The sequence below is a fragment of the Neolamprologus brichardi genome, chromosome 23 (genome assembly GCF_056152115.1).
Source record: "Neolamprologus brichardi isolate AB-2024 chromosome 23, ASM5615211v1, whole genome shotgun sequence".
Classification (NCBI taxonomy): domain Eukaryota; kingdom Metazoa; phylum Chordata; class Actinopteri; order Cichliformes; family Cichlidae; genus Neolamprologus; species Neolamprologus brichardi.
Genome location: NC_142125.1, coordinates 7,238,183 through 7,261,341, shown reverse-complemented (window position 1 = coordinate 7,261,341; position 23,159 = coordinate 7,238,183). Strand labels below are relative to the sequence as shown.

General features: G+C 44.0%; 1 protein-coding gene across 1 annotated transcript; it reads right to left on the bottom strand.

The window, feature by feature from the left end:
* Window positions 1–329: 329 nt before the first annotated feature.
* prrc2c (proline-rich coiled-coil 2C) lies at window positions 330–22,787 on the bottom strand. The gene is made up of 34 exons (XM_006790127.3): window positions 22,399–22,787; window positions 17,484–17,653; window positions 15,585–15,759; window positions 15,287–15,396; window positions 14,828–14,947; window positions 14,230–14,528; window positions 14,040–14,119; window positions 13,693–13,829; window positions 13,497–13,584; window positions 12,774–12,957; window positions 12,061–12,679; window positions 11,796–11,968; window positions 11,223–11,490; window positions 10,924–11,134; window positions 8,373–10,817; window positions 7,594–7,757; window positions 7,351–7,505; window positions 6,883–7,267; window positions 6,689–6,774; window positions 6,402–6,596; window positions 6,041–6,298; window positions 5,410–5,502; window positions 5,206–5,307; window positions 4,941–5,109; window positions 4,625–4,846; window positions 4,356–4,477; window positions 4,114–4,268; window positions 3,797–4,028; window positions 3,600–3,710; window positions 3,287–3,469; window positions 3,102–3,202; window positions 2,748–2,874; window positions 2,403–2,645; window positions 330–2,311 (listed from the first exon to the last, which is right to left on the bottom strand). The coding sequence occupies exons 2-34, from the start codon at window positions 17,596–17,598 to the stop codon at window positions 2,048–2,050; spliced, it is 8,391 nt and encodes a 2,796-aa protein (XP_006790190.2). The 5' UTR covers window positions 17,599–17,653; window positions 22,399–22,787; the 3' UTR covers window positions 330–2,047.
* Between the last annotated feature and the right edge of the window lie 372 nt (window positions 22,788–23,159).

Here is a 23,159-nt window from a genome sequence, read left to right as displayed (position 1 = left end):
TCTTTTACTCAGAAGTACCATTGCAGGACTTGGTTGTGCATTAGCAACAAAAAGTTTAATTTGAGCCTGAGAGGGTTAAGGGGGTAATAAAACATCAGTGATTTACTGACCAGTCATAAGACCTTTCCATCAGCTCTTCAAAAGAAGGCGTAACGAGAAGAAAATGGGTTTTCCTCATGTAAGCGCTCCATTGTGCCCATTTAAAATGGTGTTTACTGACACCTAGTGGTCAGATGCAATCAAAACCAGAATTAAATTGATTAGAAATTTCACAGCATGATCATCGAAAAGGACTCGGAAGTAAAAAGCACACTTCACTGAAAAACATCTCAACAGTATATTATTTATTAGTTTCTGTAACCAAACCAAGAGAATGTAAATAAGACCGTACATATTTTAATACAGCGATGAAACCCCTGTACAAGTACAACAAAAAATAAAATAAAATCAAAAACAAAACAAAACAAACAATTCATTACCCTCCCTCCCTAATCCCCCCTCCAGAGTAAGGACTTTTCCCTCAACCAGGGTAGACGTGAGGAGTCCCCTCACCACCTCAGGGCGCATACTACTGTACATTTCTGAAGGACCATTGTCACCGCAACCCCAAGATGAGAGCATTGTGGGTGGGGCAGCCAGTGGAGGTGAGGCAGAGAGAAAACAGCACTGATTGCTCTCATCAGCAAAGACAACAAAATAATAATTGTCCTTCTGCCCAAAAACTTCAGAATTTGAGGCTTCTCTCCCTCTGTCTTTTTTTTTTTTTTTTTTTTTTTTTTAAACTTGTTCTCCGTCCTGTTCCTGTTCCCTCTCGCCGTAAAGGTCAATACACACACACACACACACACACACACACTTGAAAAGATTTCTGTTTTAAACGATCGGCTCACCGGTTCCTCTACCCAGCCCTACCCTGCTAAACTCTAGCTAAACTCTAAAAATCAGTCAATAGCAGCAGGTCTCGGTGTTTGACAGTGAAGTGTGTATGTGTGTGTGATAGCAAGGATGGGTGTGAAAGCAGTGAAAGGGTGTGTGTGACAGCAGCTCCTACACTGGAACGACTGCAAGTAGTGATCATACATCATCCATGTAAACCTGTAAATCCACTCAAATCTCAGCAATCTTAAAAAGGCTGCGACTTCATCTCTGCTATGCTTTAACCTTTGGCTAAATATACAGGAGAGTCCAGCTACAAGCTCTCCCTGTTTTTACCACACACACAGACCCGACACACACCCACCCCAACACATCAGTAAAATCTCAGGCAAGGAGATGAGAGCAGAAGGCAGGAGCAAAGGCTCACAGGCAGACGAATCAAGAACTCAATCGATTATTAAAGTCAATCAAAAGCTGCGATTTTCACATTTCAATTCTGGTAAAAAAAAAAAAAAAGAAAAAGAAAAAACAAATGACAACAGGATTTCAGAATTCATATCTTTGAGCAGTAATCGGATCAAACCGTTGAGCGAGAGGGTGTGCACGCCTGCACGGATCTCTGGATTAGTTATAATGGGAGATTGGGGAACAAAACGTGTGCTTCACTAAATGACATCCCCTTAAGATTGCTTCAACTACAAAAACAAATTTGATTCATTCTCTTGTTAACAAAACAGGGATCTGATATAATGTGTGATCCTATTTGGTGGGTGGGAGGGTAAACTGAACAGAAATGAAGAGCTATAAAAATGGCAAACTCAGCAGCAAATTTCAGATTTCTCTCTCTCCCCAACTCTCTCGTTATCTACCGTCACAGTAGATTTCTATTGAACAGCTTGCTCAGCAACTTTACCGGCAGCTAAATGTGATGGAACAACCCAACTCAAATGCCCCCACCTACAGCGGGACAAGACGGGGGAAGAAAGATGAGGAAGAGGATTTTGTTTACACTCCAAAGGGCCTACTGTCAGTAACCACTACCATCTGTATCTCTACCCAACTTCTCCCCCACGCTGTCCTCGGGGCTGATGTGAGGTGGTGGCTGAGTGAATGGGGCTAGATTCTCTCTTCCATCCTTTCGTTTCATTATCTGAAGAGGGTCAGAAGTGCTTTACTTTCCCTCCTCTGGTTTGATGGCCTGCGGCTTTATGGGGCCAGTCCGTATGGGCTTGGCCGTGGATGCGGAGGGTTTTTCAGAATCTGGGCGCTCGCCTCCTGTCTGGTGGTTTGGAGCTGATGTGTCAAGCGGGGGTTTTCCTCCTTGATCGATTCGAGATGCTTTGCTGGCTTGTGGGGCCTTGAGCTGCTGCTGCTGTTGCTGCTGTTCTGAGAAGAACTTGTGAGTGGACTGGAGCACCTCAGCCCGCTGCTTTGCCTAAAGAGAGAAAGAAAAATACAAATAATTCAACTAATATATCCATTAGACTGCACAGGCTACTCCACCAAACAAATAACAGCAGACACACCTTTAGGTCCTGTTCAGCCTTTAGAGCTGCTTGCGTGCCTCTGGGTGCAAGGGTTGAGCCAGGTGGTCCTCGTGGGGGGTGCTGGCTGTGCTGTGGGTGCTGCGGTCTGGGGTGAGGCATGAGCCCACCGCTTACATTGGGTGACATTGGAGGGCCCATGGGAGAGCGCTGGACACCTCCAGCAAAGGAGTTAGCATGAGGAGGGCGAACCAGAGGAGAGACTATGCTGGGCTGAGACAGAAGCTGAATAAAAAGGGAGCAGAATAAACTCAATCATTTGGAATTAATAGTTCAAAATTAGTACTTTATGCAAGTTACCAAAGAAAAACTAAATTAGATTATTACCTGTGGGTTGAACTGGCCAGGAAAGTGCTGCGTCATTCTCATGCCGGCAGAGCTGGGCTGAAACTGCTTTTGGTAGAGCATACTGTTCATCTTGCTGGACTGGCTGCTAGGAGAGGTGGAGCTGGCCCTGCAGAGAGAAGTCAAAGAAACATTACAGAAACATGATATTAACAAAACCTATGAACACTCCTGAGAATAAGAAGCGCCTTAAGGTACATTTTTAGTTTGTGACACAGGGATATCTAAATAAAATGACTTGTTTTCATTACAGTTTGTTCTCTTCTGTTTTGTCCACATTAAATAAGGCTTCAAATAAAAATGGTAACAATGTTAACTGTACTTTTACGCATTTACCTGTAAGGACTGGAGGTGGGTGTAGTGCTCCTGCCGCCGACAGGAGGAGTCCCTGGCTTCACGTCCATCCCACTGCCAAATAGTTTCATATCCATGTCCATCTACAACACGTCACAAAAAGCCACTGAGTCTCACGTAAAAACTTCTCTGTTTATTTAAATTGTCAAATACAGATGGTTCAATACCTTGCTGGTGGGAGGCTGCATCATGCTGTGGTTGGGGCCCATGATGCCTCGGTACGGCTGAGAGACTGGCGGCTGTCGGTTGATATTGGGGGGCTGGGTTTGGGGAGGAGTGGGAGGTAGTGCCAAGAGGGGCTGGCCTCCACCCGAGCCAAAGTTAGGCAGGGACAGCTGAGGGACCGTCACCTGGGGAGAAATTAAAACAACGGTAACCCCAAGTGAGAAGAAGAAGAAAAAAAAAAAAAGTGTGGTCCAACATTTAAAACCCAGAACAGGTTCATAAATTTTAAATCTGTTATTTTTGCATGTAGGTTACCTGCTGCATTGCAGAACTGGGTGACTGTGTGTTGCTGTAGTAGCTACTCTGACCATGCTGTTGCACCTGCCCTGAGTACATGTTCGAGTGCTGATTCATTCCCTGTCGAGTCTGAACCAAAGGCACAAAAAAAGTGAGATGAAATGCATGCATATACAAATTAATCAAATTCACTGTCCATATGATTTTCCGTTTACCTGCAGCAGGTGTGTATCAATGAGCTGAGACCCGCCCATGCCAGAGGGCTGGTTCAGCTGCGGCTCAAACAGAATGGGAATGTGCTGGGTGGAGGAGGGTTGTTGATAAGCCAAGTTGGACTGGGGCTTGCCCAGCTCAGGTGCCTGCACACCAGGATAACTGTGGAGGGATGGTCCTGAGAGCATCATAGAGGGCTGTGATAAGTTGCTCTGCATGAATGCCTGCTGGGACCTGATGGATGACAAAACCAGAGAATGAGATGAAAGAAACAATGGCGGGAGGGGAGAAGCAAACTGAAAGCCTGTGATGCCGTTACCTGTAAGGCTGCAGCGAAGAGCTAAAGAGGTCCTGTGGCTGTGAGACTGGAGGGCCGGCGCCGAGTCCTAGCTGAGCCTGATGCGTGTGTTGATGCTGAGGCTGACCTTGCAGAGGAGCATATATAGGGATAGGAATCTGCTGCACGGCAGTTGGCTATAAGGTGGGGGAAGAAGAAAAAAATTAAATGGTTTTGTCTTTTAATATTTCTCTAAAGACTTAACTGTATTGTTGTATTCTTACCTGTGAGAGGCCGGGCTGGAAACCTTGCTGCTGCGCCAGGGAAGGAGGAGCCAAACGAGGATGGGGTGTGCTGAAGAGGTGGCTAGTGTCCATGTAGAAGGCTGGAATCTGAGCTGCAGAACCTACACATGTTAAACATTACAGATCAATCACAGAAACACACACACAGAAACACACACACACACACACACACACAAAAGAAATCCACAAATATGTAATAACAAAACCTGTAAAATCTGTATATATCAGAAGTCAGGTTTTCCCCTCACCTGCTGCAGACTGGGAGACGTACACCTGTGGGGTCTGCTGTTGCTGGGGCAGGAGGGGAGGCACACAGCCAAGCTGAGAGAAGCTGCTGCTACTGCTGCTATTGCTAGAAGAGGACAAACTTCCACCTTGCAGCTGCTGGGGCTTCACCTTACAGATGTTAGGGGGGTCAGAGGCTGTGGTGGTTTTGGTACTGAGGGACGATGTCGTATAAGTGGCAGAGCCTGCAAGGTGAAAATGATTAAAAGATGTGTTTTAACAAGTTTGCAAAAACAATACTGTATGAAGTAGGATACGTTTGAGTGCGAGTTACATTACCTGATAGTGAGGTACTGGGGGTAACAGAAGCCACCGGGATCTGTGGCATGGAGGCTGAGGAGAAGGAGTATGAGGAAGCGCAGGAGGTGATGGGGGATGAAGAGGTGGTGACAGGAGAACTCTTCTCCAGACTTGGAGAATTTTCCCATGCTTTACGTGCGGATTCCATCTGAAGAGGTAAAGAAATAAGTGTTTAAGTGATGGTTCAGAGAACAAAATTTTGCAGAAAATAATGTTGCTTAGAGTTTTCTGTACATCTGTGTACCTTTAGTGTTAGGTCAACAGTAGCTGGAGAGACTGTACTGAGACTGGAGCTCTGCTGGAGGGTCTCTCGGCGAGGGAGAGGCAATGAGTGCGGTAGTGCCACCTAAAAAACATAGAACCAAAGGGAGGGGAAAAAAAAGACGTAATCTCCTCAAATTAAAAATGGTGTGTAACATTTTGAGCCTGTGTAAAGACATATACTCACATTGGCCACTAAACTCTCTTCCATTTTGTTGCCTGCTGTGGGAACGCTGTCGGCCAACGACGAGGAGGGGGTGGTGTAGTCAGTGACAGACTCCTGAGAGACAATTTAATATGAAGGATTTATATTAAAATAGAGTAACAAAAGTACTATAAGTGTTAACTAAATGTTGTTCATGATGAAACAGTAAAGAATTTTGGGGAAAAAAACATCACTGGTTAAGTAATAATTTGAATATTGTGCCAGCCATGAATGAAGTCCCAAATGAAGTCATTCAACAGAGTTTGAGGGACAGGATTTGATGCCCAGTGTTCTGATTTCCATTTGTAGTCTGCTTGTAGCCCAAGTGCTACTAACTGATCACATTTAAACAGACTTTGGTTGCCTGCAAGTAACCACAATGTGTGGTGAGCAAAAGATGGATGGTGTTTGCTTACATGCATTCAATAATGACCTGATATTGTCTAAAGAGAAGTGGTTTCTTTATCATTGTATTTTTTAGCTCCATCTGTAAACAATAAATTGAGGACATAAACTAAACTCTCCCCCATTTCAGTCATCAGACTATATGGGTTAATTATAGCAGGACTTCATCTAGCTCAATGTGAGCTGTTGTAAAACAGTTGTAGTATACCTTAGAGTTGCTGTTGTACTCTGCTGAGGGGACTGTGATCATGCCCTCAATGTCTCCACCCAGCTCTGGTACTGTGGTGTCGCTAGTGGGAGGACTGGAGTCTGCTGCTCTGCTAGCAACTCCTCCAGGTACTCCTCCCTCCATCCCATCAGCTTCTCCTCCACGTGCATCTTTGGCCTTACGATTTTTTAGAGAGCGCTCTTTACCAATGGGACCTGGCTTGTACTCCTTGGTTTCCACTGGTTCCATCTCTGGTAGCTGAGGAGAAGTGATTAAACATTTAGGCTGGAGTAAATATTTACAGAAATTACACAAGCCAGTGTCATTTAACACAAAACTGCATTTCTAGAAGACTGTGTACCTTCTGTGTTTTGATTGGGCCAGCTCGAGGTTGTTTCTGTCTCTGTTCTTTGGGAGCAGGTAGTTTGTTTTCAGAGCCACTTTCAAGCAACGCAGGAACTCCATCACTGTCAGTGCTGCCTGCAGATGATGGCGCTCCAAACTGAATACTGTCTATTCCCAGCTCCACGCTGCCCTCAGCTCCAGGCTTTATACCCTAAAAAAAAACCAACACATTTTTCATGGTTTATCATGTGACAAAAGCATTAAAACAATAAAGAGGAAGGTGTGAGAAGCATTTTTACCTACCTCAGAGGAGACAGTACCAGTAAAGGAGGTAAGAGGTTTGTTCCAGGCACTCACAGAAGGTGGCTGGGGAGGGCTTATTGGACCAACTGGAATAAACATTGTATATTTTAGATTAGAAAGCCATCCACAATTCAACCACAGCAAATTTCAAGAGTTAAAAGAAGATTAAAACCAAAATGAACTTTTCCACTCACGCTTCTTGACATCAGGAAGGACGGTACCACCCGCTACCTTGTTCTCCCACAATTCAGTACCCAGAGTACTGTGTGTCTGTGCAGGTGCAGGGGGTAGGCTCTTTGACGTGAAGTCTGCAGCAGCAGGGGGAACAGAGGGCAGAGGAGCCACTGTTCCTTCCAGAGTCTGAGGTGAAGCAGCAGGCTGGGAGGAGGCATGATGAGGATGTTGGGCAGCAGGAACTGAAGGCTGCTGCTGGGCCTGGGGGGCAGCAGCTACAGGAGGCTGAGACTGAGGGGCCTGTTGTTGTTGCTGCTGCTGCGATGACTGCTTTTTAGCAAATCTTGGTGGCAGCTTTCCTCCACTTCCTCTGCTCTTCTCACCGGGGCCTTTTTTACCCCAGTTCTGTGGGACATGTGTGGATATTAGTTGCACACCTACATTTTTTACTTTAAACATTGCACCACACAAACTATCGTTCCCCCTACCTGAGTAGTTTGCTCTTCTTTTTTCCGTTTCTCTTCATCCTGCAGACGCTTCTGTTGTTTTCGGGAGACAACCTCTGTAAAACCATCATCGTTGGCACTGGACTGTGGGTCCTCTGTGGTGGTAACCTCCGGGTGGTCATCAATAATCACAACACCTACAATAACAACAAATTTAACCTCAGTTTTCAAGTGATAAACAGCTCGAGTGCAGTACAGGCTTAATCTATGAGCATGTTTACTGACTGGCATAATTGTTGAGATCAAACTGAGAAAGAGCATTCTCCTTGGGCTTCTTGGTGGCCTGCTTAGCTTCATCTTTGCGACGCGCGGCCTGCTCTTTTGCAGGTCGCTGGGCTGCTCCTCCAGGTGCTAGCGCTGCTGTCTCCAAGTTCTGCTGGGCTGCAGGGCTGTTTCATTAAGAGACACGTAGAAAGCAAAAACATTTAAACCTTTAATTCCTGTATATTTATGCAAAAAACCAAAAACAAACAAAATCACAGACAGCTTGTACAAGAAATACTGAGAATTTTGCTGCTTTCCTTCAGAAACCTGAGACACAGTAAAAGTCTAAAAATACCACCAGTCTGATTCCGTATTTAGCTCCTTTTATGATAGCCAATTATAGCATACTGATCACCAGAGTGAAGAATCATTCTAAATAAATGCAGAAATAATGGCCCCTTTTAACAAAACTTAAAGCTCAGTTACAAGGATTGAATTTAGTTCCTACATCCCATAAAATTGATTGTGTATAATAAATATACTATGATGATTATACCCCTTTCCAGATTTTTTTACATGGGAAAGAAACCCAGTCTTGAACTTAAAACAACAAGAACATGCCACTTCAAAACTACTGCGATATTTACATTCTGCACTGGTGCTATTCAGTTGAACTCTTAATTAGGCATAATAACTACACAAATGGTTTATTGTTTGAAAATAAACCTGCAGGGTGATCCTACGGCACTCTGTTTAACTTCTTTGTGCAAGTGACAAAAGCCTCATTGTCTCACACTCACCCTTTGCGGCCAGCTTTGGCCCCTCCTCTCCTCTCTCCCTTGCCCCCTGTGTAGCTGCGCCCTGGTTTGGCTCCACTGTTGCCTCTACGATTCTGTCTCTCTGTAGGCCTCTGACTCGAGAAGCTCCTCTTGGCTCCAGGAGCTCCATCACGTTTTGGTGTCAGCCCTCCATCAGGTGAGCTTTTACTGGGAGTCAAAGAGCCCTGGGGTGGTGCAGGGGCTGGCGCAGATGCTGTAGCTGCTCCATTAGCAGGCTCCACTGCTCCTTTCTTCTCTTCTCGCTCTCTCCTTTCATTAAAGTCACTACTCTCAGAAGCAGTTTCCCATTCCTCATTCGCCTGATCTGACGAGTTCTGATTTGACAAATCAGGCGACTTGGTACCAGCAGCAGTAATAGTGGGACTACTTGTATCAGGCAAAGGCGCTTCTAAAGGAGACGGCAGGTCAGGTGTGGGCATAGAGGCTGCCGTTTCTGCAGGCACAGTTAATGGGGTTCCTGGAGCTCTAGAGAGAGTTGGGGAGAGGGGGATTGGGGCAGTTGCAGTGCTGGGCACAGCAGCAGCAGGAGGCACTGAGGGTAAAGGAACAGGGGGACTGGGTGCTGACTCTCCACTAGCCAAAACTGCAGCCTCACGCTCCTTTAAACGCCTAAAGCGAGGCGGTTTATCTTGCCTTGGGGGCCGTGCTGGTCTAGATCGACGAGGCCTCTCTCTGCTACTTTGAGGACCCCCCTCCCCAAATTTCTTCCCCTCAGATTTTGGGGGTCGTCGGTCAGTAGGAGGATTGTCAAATCTTGATGTGGACTCTGCATCTTCAGGCCTGAATGTCTCCATGGGTTTAGAGGGCCACTGGGAAGAAGGTTCTCTGGCTGATGGTCGTCTAAGAGGGGCTGAGCGTGGGCCTCCACGCTCCCTCGCTCCACCTCGTCTGCTGTATAATCCCCCTCTTCCTCGCCGAGAAGGCTCTCCTTTAGGAAGGAATCCTGGTTTGGGGCGGCTTTCATCATCTGCTCTTGATCCAACCTTTTCCCCCATGTGAGGTGGTCCAAAGCCTGGCTTGTGAGATACTGAGCGGCCCTCCCCAGGGAGCTCTCTTCTCAGTGGACGGCTAGGTTTGGTGCTAGGCTCACGGTCAGATGGTCCAGTATCACTGGCAGACTCCCTCCCGCCTTCACTTTCAGAGTCTGTGTCTGAACCACGGCGCCGTCTACGTTTTGGTATAACCTCAAAGTCCGAGCTCTCACTTCGTGTTTCGCTTTCCTCCCTGTTGCGAAAGGCAGCAGCACCTGCAGCAGATGGTAAATCTGAGCGTGATCGGGGCTCTCGATAGGGGTATTCTGCCCGGCTTCTACCCCGACTCCCCCTGCCTCTACCACTGTAAGTCCCACGGTAGCTTCGTCCTCTGGAATAATACTCCCCTCGACCACGACCTTTGAAATTTGAGTCTGCCGGCCATTCTCGCTCTCTGTCCTTATCCATTTCCTTCTCCCGCTCTCGTTCCCTCTCTCTTTCCTCTCGCCGGTAGGAACGTGGAGGGAGGTTCGACTCTTTCCGAGAAGGCAGTTTGGGTTCTGGATGTTTGTCGTTGCTGGGTGCCTTTTCCACCTTCTCCTCCTGAGAAGAAGAGGTGGGAGCCCCAGAAGAAGGCTGAGAGTCTCTGGCCCTCTGATGGGCAGTTGGAGTTTCCTCCGCCTCTGCAGTTTCTCTCTTTCCCTCACCGTGAGGCCTGGAGTCTTCTGATACAACAGCAGCTGCAGATGGAGCTTTGGACGACTGTTCCTTTTTCGGCCTATCCCCTCTTTCCCCTCTCTCATGACGCTTCTCTCTTTCTTCTCTTTGCTCCCTCTCTTCTTTCATGTCCCTTAAGACAGGTTTCTTTATTGGCCCAGATCTACGTGCAGGTCTGTCTCCTCCTGGTCCTTCTCTGCGTCCAGCTCCTGATCTCCCACCCCACCGCAGCTCAGCCTTCTGCTTGCTGGGTGCTGGCAGAGGCAACTTCTCTTGTTTGTGTAATCCATCAGCAGGAGGGGTAGCTCTGTTATTTGTTACAGCAGCCTGAGAGTAGAGCTCATTCTGGGGCTTATCATCAGTTCGTTCCCCTGCTTCCTGTACCTCTAGTGATTTTGTTCCCAGGGGTAGCCCGTCAAACCTAGGCTCTTCAAGCTTAAGAGAGTGGCTGGAGCCCTGTGAGACATTTCTCTGGAGCATGGCTTGGCCAAGAGCTTCTACCTCCTCCCCACTTGGTAAGCCTGGCTCCTCTGGGTCAAAACCTGTGCCTACAGGGACTCTGTCAAGAGGTCCTGGCACGTCTTCCGGGCCCTGCGTAAATGCGGATAGAGACTCTGAAGGGTCCCGGAAGAAGTTACTTTTACGAGAGTCCAATGAACCGTGATCTTGGGGATAGATAGCTGGAAGACCCCTGTCCAGATCCAAACCAGAATCCATCCTATAAATAAAAACACCAAATTTTAATTGAGATGTTTAAAGCATAAAATAAGTTAATTACCAATTAGTTCCATTCATATTTTTTCTGTCAATTAATATTTTTTAACCTTTGCTCCTTGTTATCATCCCTTCCTTTTGGAGGAGTTACAGAAGGTAATGGCTCTGACTGTGGGTATGGGTCCGATCCCCAGACCATCCGTGAGTCTGAGGCCAGGCCGTGGTCACGAACTGGTCGGGTTAAGTGGTCAAATGAATCCGAGCTAGAGCTTGAGTTGTCCCCTGGCTCCCTGCGTACAATCTGCTTAGGTGGCATCCTCCCTGAAGTTGACAAAAGATGTACTTTGAAAAAAACCACACAGCAACACTTATCACACCCACACCAAATTTCTTTTGCATATCTACTTACCAGGGTGAATGTTAGTTGGCATGTCCATAGGCGGCCGGCCTGACATCATCCGAGGGTCCATGTAGGACTGCATCATAAGCCAGCGGGGATCAAATCCCATGGAGGCCAAGTGTTGGTGGTGAGGGCCTATGGGTTGGTACATGGAGCGGTGCTGCTGTTGCTGCTGCTGTTGTTGGGCAGCTGGAACACTGCCACCACCTGAGGGGGACACAGAGCCCCCACTCTGCTGTTGCTGCTGTTGCTGCCATTGCTGCTGCTTCATCTGTTCCTACAAGTGCATTGAAGAACATTTAAGAAATTTTAAAATAACTAAAGCCAACTTAACCCATCAAACAGACACGTCATATCAAATTATTCTACCGAGCGCTCAACCTGATCACCATATGTCACAGTTAAAGCTATTGCAAAGAAACAGCTCAGGTGTGCAAACCACATCTTTACTATAAATCACTCAATTGTTTTCCCTCGACAACTTTTAAAAAGAGGAAATGTTGCTTGACAGGCCTTCTAAGATCCCCAACTAGCCTATGGTACAACCAGATAATGATGTACCAAGTAAGGCCAAACCCTTACCTGCTGTCTGAGGAATCGAGGTGGTAAAGACTTCTGAAACTGTTTGGAATAGCCTGAGATGACAGAAGGACGCATAGCAGCTGCTGCCTCCCCTTCCAGCGGTGATTGTGCAATAGGGACTTCGTCACCAGCAGGCGTTTCCTTGTGGGGCAAAGACATGTGAGGCTCATCCACTGTGGAAAAACAAAAACAGTATTGGCATTAATTAACAAGTGGTAGTCAGATAATGTTTTTGCAACTTGATCATTGCTCAGAGTTAGCTTACCTCTGTTGTCCTCCATGTTAAAATAGTCTCGGATTGGCACTGAGGTCCTATCAGTTTGGTTCTCGTCCATTATGGGACCAACCTCAGCCAAGGAGGTCTCTCCCTCGCCCTGTGGCTGCTCTGGAGCTAAGGCTACAGGTCTCTGGACAGGCGGGGTGGGCTGACGAGGCAGGTGAACCTCTTCCTCAGCATTTGGTTCTGCTCCATCTCGCTCCCCTCTCTCAGGTAAGGAAGTCTGCATGACTGTGGCTTGTGATTGTGACACTGGGACTGAAGGTGCAGGACTAGAAACAGGAGGAGTTGATAAAGATGCTTCCTCACGGGGAGCTCCTGCCTCATCATTGGTGGTCTGAGCAGAGGAAGGCTTGCCCTCATTAGCCTGGCGGTGTTTTTCATTTAAACGTTTAAGTTTTTCAGCACAAGCAGCAAGCCGTTGCTCCTCCATCCGGCGTTCCTCTTCCTCTCTCCTCCGTCTTGCTCGCTCTACAGCTTCAGAAATTTCAGAAGACTTTTTCCGTTTTTGCCGCCAGGCTTCAGAATCCTCCTCAGCACCAGGTGCCCCTGCAGCCTGTGCTTTGCCCCCACGCTGAGCTCCACCACCACCAGAGCGACTGCCAGCCTGAAAAACAGAGAATAAGTCATAAACAAAGTGATCACAGTGTTAATAAAATGAAGACATGATAGTAGGCTTCGGTAACTTGCACATGCTTTACCTGGAAGTCCTGTGTAGCAGCTGATTTATTATATTGCCCCATACTCCCAGGTGATGGGGCTCTGGGATCAACACTCTCAGCCCATGAAGCTTTACTTCCTCCACGGTCCTCAGATCCCTCCTTCCAGCCCTCCTGACCGTCCGTTGGCCGAGCTCTCATACGATCCACTTTACCCAGCCATTCCCTGAAAAGAAGATAGTTAAGTAAAAAACAAACAAACACCTAACACGCATGCCCAATTTTCAACTAACCTAAATTGCTAGTTTCATTAATGACTTCACCACAAATGCCGTCAAACTTCCATTTAAAATAAATTTTTTTTTTTTATTATTTCACTTTGCATAAATCATTTGCCACTTTGCCCATCAACAAGTGACAATAATGCTTCCATTAAACAACCATTCTCACGCTGTGGCCTCCCAGCAATATGTGAATATCAATTTCTTTCTTTGCTCATGGAAGTGAATGAATTGTCAAGCGCTGTAAATCATCTTTAACAACTGCCCATTACTGCACCAACAATCACTCATAATGTTGTCCACCTCATTCAAATGCATACGACTGTTTCCCCATACTGTAGCCATCTGTATTAATCATAAGTTAATAAAACTTTGGACCAACTCAGTTCAAATTTTGCCAATACTGGGAAACACTTGTGTGGTGCAAGTGAAGAACACGAAAAGTAAAAGCAGGAAAAGTAAATGAATATATAAAAATGCTAACCAGTTTTCTCCCTTGTCTTTAGCAGCTTGGTTCTCCTCATCATCACTGAAGTTAAGTTTCTCAGTGTAGTCCACCTCCATCTGAGCTCCTGAAATGCAAAATAGACATGACTGATAAGAAGCTAGAAATGTCAGAGATGGACAAATTTCTATTACAATTAGATGTTGTCATTTATAGAAGATATAAATCTACTGACCTGCCCAGCCCTCATCAGCATCAGTGTCCAAGTTGTCGAGTTCCTTCAGTTCAGTTGCACTGATAATAGAGGGTCTGTCTGGGTCTTGAAGCCAGGATTGTGGGGGTGGCTGTTGAGGTCGTGCTGAACGAGGAGCCCTGAAAAAGAAAGGAAAGTTGATTTTTAAACCTAACAAATATATAAGTTACTTGTGTACACAATGTGCTTCTGTGATCATGTAATTTGTGTAGCAATGATGTTAATGTTTCATGTTTAAAAGAATCCAAAATATACCGTACTAATAAAAACTCAAAATTGATCTTTTTTTTCTGCAATCCAAGTATCAAGGGCTTATCCCTTAAACTCACTTTGCCCCATCTTGCGGTACAGGGTATCTGAAGTTCCCCTGCCCTGCACCAAAGGACATTTGCGGATAGGCGTGGAACATCTAAATCATAGAGACAGCAATCAACACACAGCGTAAAGAAAAACAACCACTAGTTTTTGCAGTTGTGATATTTGTGTTGCCCATCCAGAATATGTAACAATATTACGTACATAAGGTGGCATCATGCTCCTGAAAGCAGGGTCAAAGTGAGTTGGTACGCCAGCAGGAGGCTGTTGGCCTCCATTAACTTTAGGCTGAGGGGGGCCAGAGGGAGGTAACCTCTCCCTGGGATCCTTCTTCTCCCTTTGGCCATCAGTGGTTGTGTTTCGGCCAGGTTCATCAGCTTCGACAGGTGGCGTAGAGGTACCAGGGGCCGTGCTACCCTCCTCCAAAGCCCTGTTCTCCATCTCCGGGGGGCTAGGTGCAGTGTTCAAATTCCTGCCGCCACCCTCACGCCAACTGCCAACATCTACCAGGACAGACAGATAAGAGGTTTTAATTGTCTGATTACAGTTAGGAATCTTTTAGACCAGGGGTCTCAAACTTAAATGAGGCCACTGTGGGCCACTGCTGGCACTGTCATTTCATTGGAGGGCCACTGTAGTGTTCAAGTTGTACAAAAAACCAAACCAAACCAAAACACCAAACAAACAAGAAAACACCCCAAAATATTTCCACAAGTGTAGTTTTTTTTTTTTGGAAATTTTAAATATTGTATAACAAGAGAAAACTGCAAGCGTGAACCCCCCCGTGTGGCTGTGTCCATACTTTGAGGTCTAAGGCTTGGGCCTGGTCCATAAGGCTCCTCTTCTTGACCGTCCTTGACCTCACCAGCCGCCTGCAAGCTGGGAAACTCCTGGTGAAAATGGCTGCTCACACGGGGAGAACCTGTCCAGGACAAGCAGATCATTATAAATGTGAAGAAATCACAAGGTTAAATATATAACAGTCATTTACAGATGCACTGAAGGGTCTAATCCTCAATTTGGTACACAGAAGTTTTACACCCTAACATTACATTATGCAGAGTTCAAATGATCTGCATTCCAAGCGGACTATAATGGCAGACTGAGGATTGGGACTCTGTTTGGTGAACACAAGTAGGGAATGTGCTGGATACTGTTTACAATCTTTTACATAATTTCCAAGCACAACCATGGTGTACACATAGATAATAGTTTTTTGAGCAGGTGTAAGGCTTACGGAGCAAATGGTACACATATTTACCGTCTAGCTGTGTCTGCTTGCTGTTTGCCCAGGAACGACTGCCCCCAACAGAAAGGTCCTGTGGCTGGACCACTGCTGGTTTGTTTTGAGGTGGTGGTGTCTCCTGTTGCCTATGGTACATAAAAACAGGGTAAAGCTTTCAACAACATGAATCTGAAATATGAATGATACTTCACTTTATATTAGATAATTACAGCTACTGTTAAGTAACTTAGGGTAAAACTTTTAGACTATTTTCCTCTGTATGAAAAAAATAAATGTGGATCTAAGATATTTAGTGCAAGCAAGTTAAATGCACCTCTCCTCCCCGGCTTCAGTTCGAGATGCCCATCCACTGCCGTCTTTGGGGACAATGTTGACGTTGGGATCGTTTCCCTTGTTCTCTGCTTTCAGGCTGGGGAGGTTGGCCGGAGGGGGCATGCGCCGGCTGACAGCAACTTTGCCCAAACTCTGGAGCCCATGTCTGGCAGCCACTGGAATGAAGAAACATTATGTGGAAGAAGATCAAGATTAGGATATTTTGCCCCCCTGAACTGCTTTTAAAGAATGGTCACATGAGTAATAGGGGTCAGCTTGTTTGACTTATTTTGGATTTATTCATAACACAGCTGTCACACTGCTCCTCATGCAGCCTGCAGTGTAGTCCCAACACGTCAGTGATAAACTTGAAAATTAAATAGAACACAGACAAAAGACACCCGTTTGTTCATATGCATTCTCTCTGTATAATTCTTTATCTGAAGTATACCAACAAACAACCTCATAACTGCCTATGAATGAATATAAAAACAGTTAAGCCAAATCAAAGATTCATCGAGTACTTAGAATAATTAGATTATTAAAAAAATTCTCCAATTCTTTGCTTCCATGCTTTGTCTATTGCTGTAGCGTGCCATTGTCACAAGTAAACGTGAGCATTTCAATCAAATTTGCGACTAAAAACTGTCCTGCGATACAAACTTATTTAGGTGAAGCATGTAAATAAAAAGATTGATGACATTAAGCCTAGACAACCCCCCGTTTAAACCAAAAACGCTGATAATGCAACAGCAGCAGTGATGACAACACTGGCAGAGTTTAACTTTGAGCCGGAGTCTGCTTACACACCACGAAGAGCGAAGAGGCGGTGCCATAACTGAGACTGATCTCAGGTTGAGTGAAAGGAAACACGTTTCTAGCATCCAAAACAGCAACGCTGTTCCTGTAATCACCATTAAAACCTTTACTAGAAAAAAGCGGGCAGGAGTCCTTCATCAAAGCACCTGATCAACAAACTCTGACATTTAACAAAAAAACAAAAACGCCAACTTTGAAGATGCTTTATCCACCGCTGTTTGTTTTACACAGAGAAAAATCTGCAGTAAGTCTCTAGACGTTGTATTAAAATATTCAGATAAACTGTTAACCTAGTCTGATCCCAGACTGGTCAAATAACACAGCTTACTGAAGCCTTCAGTAGCCTTTTTTGACAAATGAAACAAAAAAACATTACAATTTCAAAAATGAAAACTAGAATAGCAGTTCATTTTGAAACCTGTGTTTCTTTCTCTTTGGAATATTTATTACTGTTCATTAAAAGACAAACATATTTCTTAACCGATTAATCGAAGGAATAATCAATAAATTACTCAATTATAACAATCTTTAGCTGCAGCACCAATCAAATCCAATGAAGTGGACCTATTAGGCCTTTCCTTTAGCCATTTATCAACTGTTACAATGACGCATGGTTATTTTTTAATATGGTCCATCATTCAAACCTCATTCAATAATGAGGTGTCTTATGTATGAATTCTGATTGTGCTTACTGACTTCGAACCAATTTTATGCTGTGCACAGTGCTTCAAAATCTGTCAAATGTTTTAGTACGACTTTGGTAAGCTACGAAGCCGCACCGCATGATGGATTGTAGGAGCATTACGGCTAAGGTAGTCAGGAGCCTCGCACAGTAAAAAATAATGTATACTTTATTGATCCCAGTGGGGAAATTACTCTCTCTGCATTTAACATATTCACTCAGTGAAGCAGTGGGCAGCCACCAATCAGGCGCCCGGGGAGCAGTGTGTAGGGACGGTACCTTTGCTCAGGGTAGCCGTTCAGTGGATTCAAACCCCCGACCTTCCGATCATGGGGATACTTCTTAGCTATACAAAACTGTTTGTAAGGGCAAAAATGAGAACTATTACTGGAAGCTTACCTGCAGTTTTCTGGGTTTCCAGAGATTTGCCTTTGTAGGTGTTGAAGAGGCTAAGGGTTGCATACTTTGTTTTGCCATCCTTTGCCTTGGTGCTCTGCCCTGACTTCTCGGACATTTCGCTGGAAACTCATTGAGTCTGGTCCTTTGGCCTCGCCCCCAGAACCAGCCTCCTATAGCACAAGGGAGAGAAAAATAAGATCAGAGAAGAGACCCCCCCCCCCCAGTTTATTGGCTAAAACACTAATGTGTTTGACTTGGTATTGAATTTAAAAGGGGTTTCCCTCCAGGGACTATGTTAACGCTCACAGCTTTTAATGGTCTGCCAAATTAAGGCTGAAAATTTTATCTGAAAAGATGACATAATGACTTTTATCAAAAAAAGGAAAAGAATACCCACCAAAACCTTTCTTTAGTAGTACAAACACAACATAAGAAAAGACACTCTGCTCAGTTATGGCAATGGGGCGATGAGAGGAAATAGAGCAGGATTTAAGATACACAGTTCAGTAACCAAGAAAAGGAAACACCAGAACGTGAATTAGAGTGAGCAGCTCCAAGGACAGAGAGGCGACACGTTTATGGCTGCAGTGTCTTTCCTATGTCACACAAAGGTCATTTATTATTAACGGGGGAAGTGGTGTAACAGAGTCTGTAAGTGTGAGATTATGTTGGTGTGTGTATGTGCGCGCTTGGGGGAACCGACATCTCAGATCAGTCCACACTATCCAAAATGCTGCCTGTGCACACTAACAAACTAACTTAAAAGGAAAAAAAAACAAACATATTCAGGACAACGTGGCTCTCATTTTACAAAATACTTTCAATTAAAAAGATTTCCTCTTATTTTCTGTAAGGATGAGAGTATGAACATTACCCCTGGTTTCTGTAGCGATGGTAGCAAATACAAATCCATAGTGCCTTTATTAAATCAAAAACACATCTCCATTCTGTTCAGTTCAGCTTATTTATTCATTTTTAAAAAGAGACCTTTGTTTTTTTTGTTGGTTTCTTCATTCTTTTTCCTCTCAACTTAGACCAGGTTTATTAATTTCCCCAAAATAGATTTGATGACTCATTTTAGAATTTTACATTTTTTCCCCAGAGGCACCCACAATCAGTTTATTAGCGGACAATTCTTCACTCAAGTTTTTTGTTTCTGCGCTTGCTGGCCACATTTCTATAAGGGCAGTTCTCAACTTCATCCAGCTGTTTCCTAAAAAAGGATCTGTCTAACCAAACCCCCTCGCAGGTAGAGAACTGGCATCAGGTGCCACTAACTCCAGGATGATGGAGTAGGAATCCCTCTGCACGAGGAAAAAAACCCCCACTGTCAGTAAAGGCCTTCATGACGATTTATGACAGCAAGATAACAGATGTAAAACAGCTATTGTGGTTAATCCTTTTTGTGTCCCTCCAGTGATGCTCTTCTTTTATCTCTTATAAAGTGATAAAAGGGGCTACAGTGGTGACAAGTTTTGACAGGTCCTATTAACCTGAGATGATAAGAATAAGACAGGTGAAACTAAATCAAGATTCTTTTGTTAAGCTCATTAATGAATACAATTGTTCTTAAAAGTTCAACAAGCACATTTATAAAAATCCAAAGTCTGAAGTTACTCAAGAATGAGCTCTCTACACCAAATGGGGTAATTTAGTATTTAATATGTTGTGGACTTGCTCTTAGTCAACATTCACTTAAAGAGACTATATTGTAAGAGTTTTTGAATGATTATATTAGGAGTGAGAGAGAAAGATTTGTAATAACATCCCAGCTCTCCAGCCCTAATTTGTCTAGCCTGACCTCCAGTGCAACCCTGCACACCTGCAACTGCTCTGCATTAGCGTTCACACGCAGGAGCTCTTTTCTTCCCTTATTAAATACTCAAACTATCAGCACTTTGGCATTTCTTTTGTGCATCAAATAGTTTGTGTGCAGTTCTCACAGATTTTGACTGTTTAATGAAGGTAAAAATTACTGAGTCTAGATCAAATATTTATTAAATAATAAGATCAGAATCATTTGACATGAAACATTAGAAAAAAATAATTGGCAATTAACTGTAAAATGTTCTTTAACTCTATCTTTTTTCCTCAGTTGAATGTTAAAGAGTGAGATAAATCAGATTATTGGCAACTGATGTGGCCCCAAAGTTGTCCGCAAACACAGGAGAGGGGAGACCAAAGTCAGTAGCAAAGCTGTAGTTCCTCTCATTCTGAGGATTACTACTGCAGTAACAAAATCACCACAGGGCAACATTAACACCAAGTTTCACATCAGAGCAAGATCGGTCCAGTGCTTCACTATTAAACATAATACAGCACAATAATAGTTCATCTTAATTGTTTTGTTTTTATAATTGCTGGAAGCCCAAATTCTTAATTAAAAATAAAACTATTACTCGCTCAGTTCTAGCATGTTGGCAGTGAAAATATTTTCCTGTTCTGGATAACAAAGTTAATAAACAAAGATGATGTTTTTGACACATTTGAGAAGGCATTAATAACTGTCGCCACTGTGCTTACACTTGAAAGTAGAGCATAACTAATTAACAAGACATTTAAACAGTGCTGCCCTCACTTGACAGGAAAAGACATACTTAAACTAAATATGCCAGGTAGCTACTGGGTCTCAGATGTTATGCTGCCACCTGCTCCCCTCTCACATTGTGACAGGAAGTTGTAAACAGGCAAGGTGGATAAGAAAGTGGTGTGGTTCTGCTGTGCAAAATCAATTGTTGTATGCTGGTTGTGTCAGAGTAAACTGCCATACAACCACTTAACTAGAACAATGTATACACACATTATGCATACACATGTGGACATTATTCTGCAATGAAATATGACTAGAGTTCAAAATGGCTCATAAATCCACACTCAAAAATTAGGAACACTATTGGTTTTGTGTGGTTATTGGCACTCTAAATGAAGGTTAGGACAATGGATGCGCTGATCTGACATTTGGATTAAATAATGGTCCAATACAGACTCTGGTGTTGGTAACAATAAGCTGAGCAGTGTGAGTTCTCTCAAATCGAAACTGGACAAGTTTAATTTGTGCATCTCTAGTAAAAATAATGTTTTTAATTTGCAAGACTCCCTTTTACAGGTGAGCTCTACTTGCAAGTTTAGTAGACTGAGGTTACGTGTCTGTATATTGCTGATGTCGACACCATTCTGTTTGCAGCGGGGCTAGATGATTAATTTGGTCATAATGCAATTGCAATTTTGATTTACAGCAATAATACAACTAAGTAAACGTGGTATGATTAGTTTTAGAATATGATTATTACTACAAAGCATTTGTTTTGTCTCTTCTTGATAGCAGTACTTTTTCACCTGTAATGTGACTGACAGTCTTGTTCTTGATGGTCCTCTATGTTTTGCACTGTAATGGTGCAGTTTAAAAAAAAAAAAGGAAGAAGAAGAAAAGAAAAAGAAGAATCTACACTGGCCATAATGGGCTACAATTTATATATACACCAGTCAAAGTTAGAGAAAATGCAGATAATACAGAAAATATTAAACCCTTAATAAATCAAGCCCCGTCAACTATCGACTTTGCCATCAATATCTGTCAAATGATAACCTGCCACATGATAATGCCCATAAATAGAAAACATTAATAATTAGAACCCACTCAGCATCTATCAACTGACATTCACATTGGTCAGGGCCAATGAAAGAGGCTTAGTAAGCCATTTTTAATGACTGCTTAGTGTGTTTGGCACAGTGAACATAAAGCTGGGTGAAAGATAAGGACTGGAAGAGACTTAAATTATTATGTTTATTCAATGGCATCAATCCTAATGAATCCATTTCCTTTGGGAGATGTCTGCAATTCCATTGTGCCCATAAGAAGGTGAAGTATGGTTTTGGTTTCAGTATGAGGATGGGTAGGTGCTTAGATTGGACATTCAAATGAACTAAAAAGTCATGTCATGGGATTAAGTGATGTGATATAAAAAGTAAACTGATATCAGTCCCTTTAAAAGTTGTTTTTTATGCCAAATGAAGGATAAAAATAACTTCTCTTTATCTTTATAAATCACTGCTTCCCAAAGACTGTTCCCTTCTTGTCCCTGTGCCTCTCTGATCAGGCACCATCACTGACTGGTGGATCAATAAGTACTACTCTAATCAATATTTCCCTGAATGGCCTCCTTGAAACCATTCAGATGTAGACCCATTACTAATCTAAAATGCATAAGCAGAAAACATCAGCATGAAGCCAATTAATTATCTTCCAAGTATTTTCCACATCCAAGAGATGCTTATGAATCATATGGAGTCTTAGACAACTCAACCCTGCCAACATGCATACTCACAGAGTAAAAATGTTCTTTACGACCACAATTCGTTAAATCTGCACCTCATCATGGCTGGAAATGAAAGCAGTGCGTTAAAGTTTCATTTTAACATAAATGAAAAGAACACCAGGACATGTTCCTTGGTTAAAAGCCAGATCAGATATAAAGGTTTCACTGTTCCGTGCGGTTTACTTTTCTTAAATTACTGCCATTCATGAATCTGCAGGCCATCTCTCCCCATGAATCGACCCTGTGGTGGGCTGGGTGGCTCATACCGGCAGGGGAGTGCAGGCCCTCTTCGCCGGAACTCAACCAAACCGGGCTCAAATATCACCTCACTCTCACAAAAGTTAAGCACAAAAACGCCAACATTATAACGCAGCCAACGGGCCAGCTTTAAACGTATAATGTCATTATAGGTGGCGTTTGAAAGCAGGCCGTCAGCTTGCACGGTTTAGCACAGTTCCGTTTCTTACCAGTCGCCATCACCTCCACTTCCAGCCCGTCAGTGGCCAAAGCATGCTAACCAGCTAACGCTGTGTGCACACCAGCCCATCAGCGACTGAACAAAACTTCACACTTTCAACTTGCATGACACACAGACCCACCTGCCACCGCCGGTGCCTCCTTTATCCTTTCGGGTGTTGTACGGCTTTACTTGAAATCCGGTTTCGGCCTGGTTTGTAGTGGACCAGTGCGTGTCTGGCCGGCGGATTACAAAAGCTGGCTAGCCTGCTAACCCAGTTCGGCTAACGATGGTTAGCTACTCCGCTCGCTGGCTGCCAACAAACCGCTCTCCACATGCGCGGTCCTGCGCTTTCTGTCTTCTCCGCAGTTTCACGCCACCGGTCTCTTCTCGTGTGCTCGGCCGTTACAGCGGGAACCGGTTCGCAGTCTTCCCGTGGTTCCGTATGTCTCCCCACCCGTTATCTCGTACCAGACCGTTTTTCTAGTTGAGTGAGGCCCCGCTCGCGCCGCGGCCTGTCTCACAATCAAAGATGGCAGACCGCGGTTGCCAGATATGCCTTCTGACATCCCCCTCTCTAAAAGCTTCTCACATCCCGTGCAGGTGCACCAACATTTGATTGAAATTCCAGATTTCAGATTTTATATTAAAACATTATAATTAATTGAGATGATAATTGAACAATTCTGAGGTATCATTTTTTAAAGCTGCAATTAAATTGTTTTCTGTTATACTGAGTTAAAATAATACAACATGTAAGTATTACTGAACCTTGATTTGTTTATGATCACAATTAACCAGTCCCCCATAACTATCTTATTTCAACTAGATCTTGACATCTTCTATAAATATATATAAAAAAGTTTTAATGTGCAACAATATCCCATCTAGCAAAAGCATACA

Coding starts and splice junctions, on each gene's coding strand:
- prrc2c (XM_006790127.3), bottom strand. CDS start 17,598: ATGTCCGAGAAGTCAGGGCAGAGCACCAAGGCAAAGGATGGCAAAACA. Junction 4,269..4,355: donor TCCAGCCCGGCCTCTCACAG/GTAAGAATACAA, acceptor CCCACCTTATAG/CCAACTGCCGTGCAGCAGAT. Junction 2,312..2,402: donor AGGCTGAACAGGACCTAAAG/GTGTGTCTGCTG, acceptor TTCTCTCTTTAG/GCAAAGCAGCGGGCTGAGGT.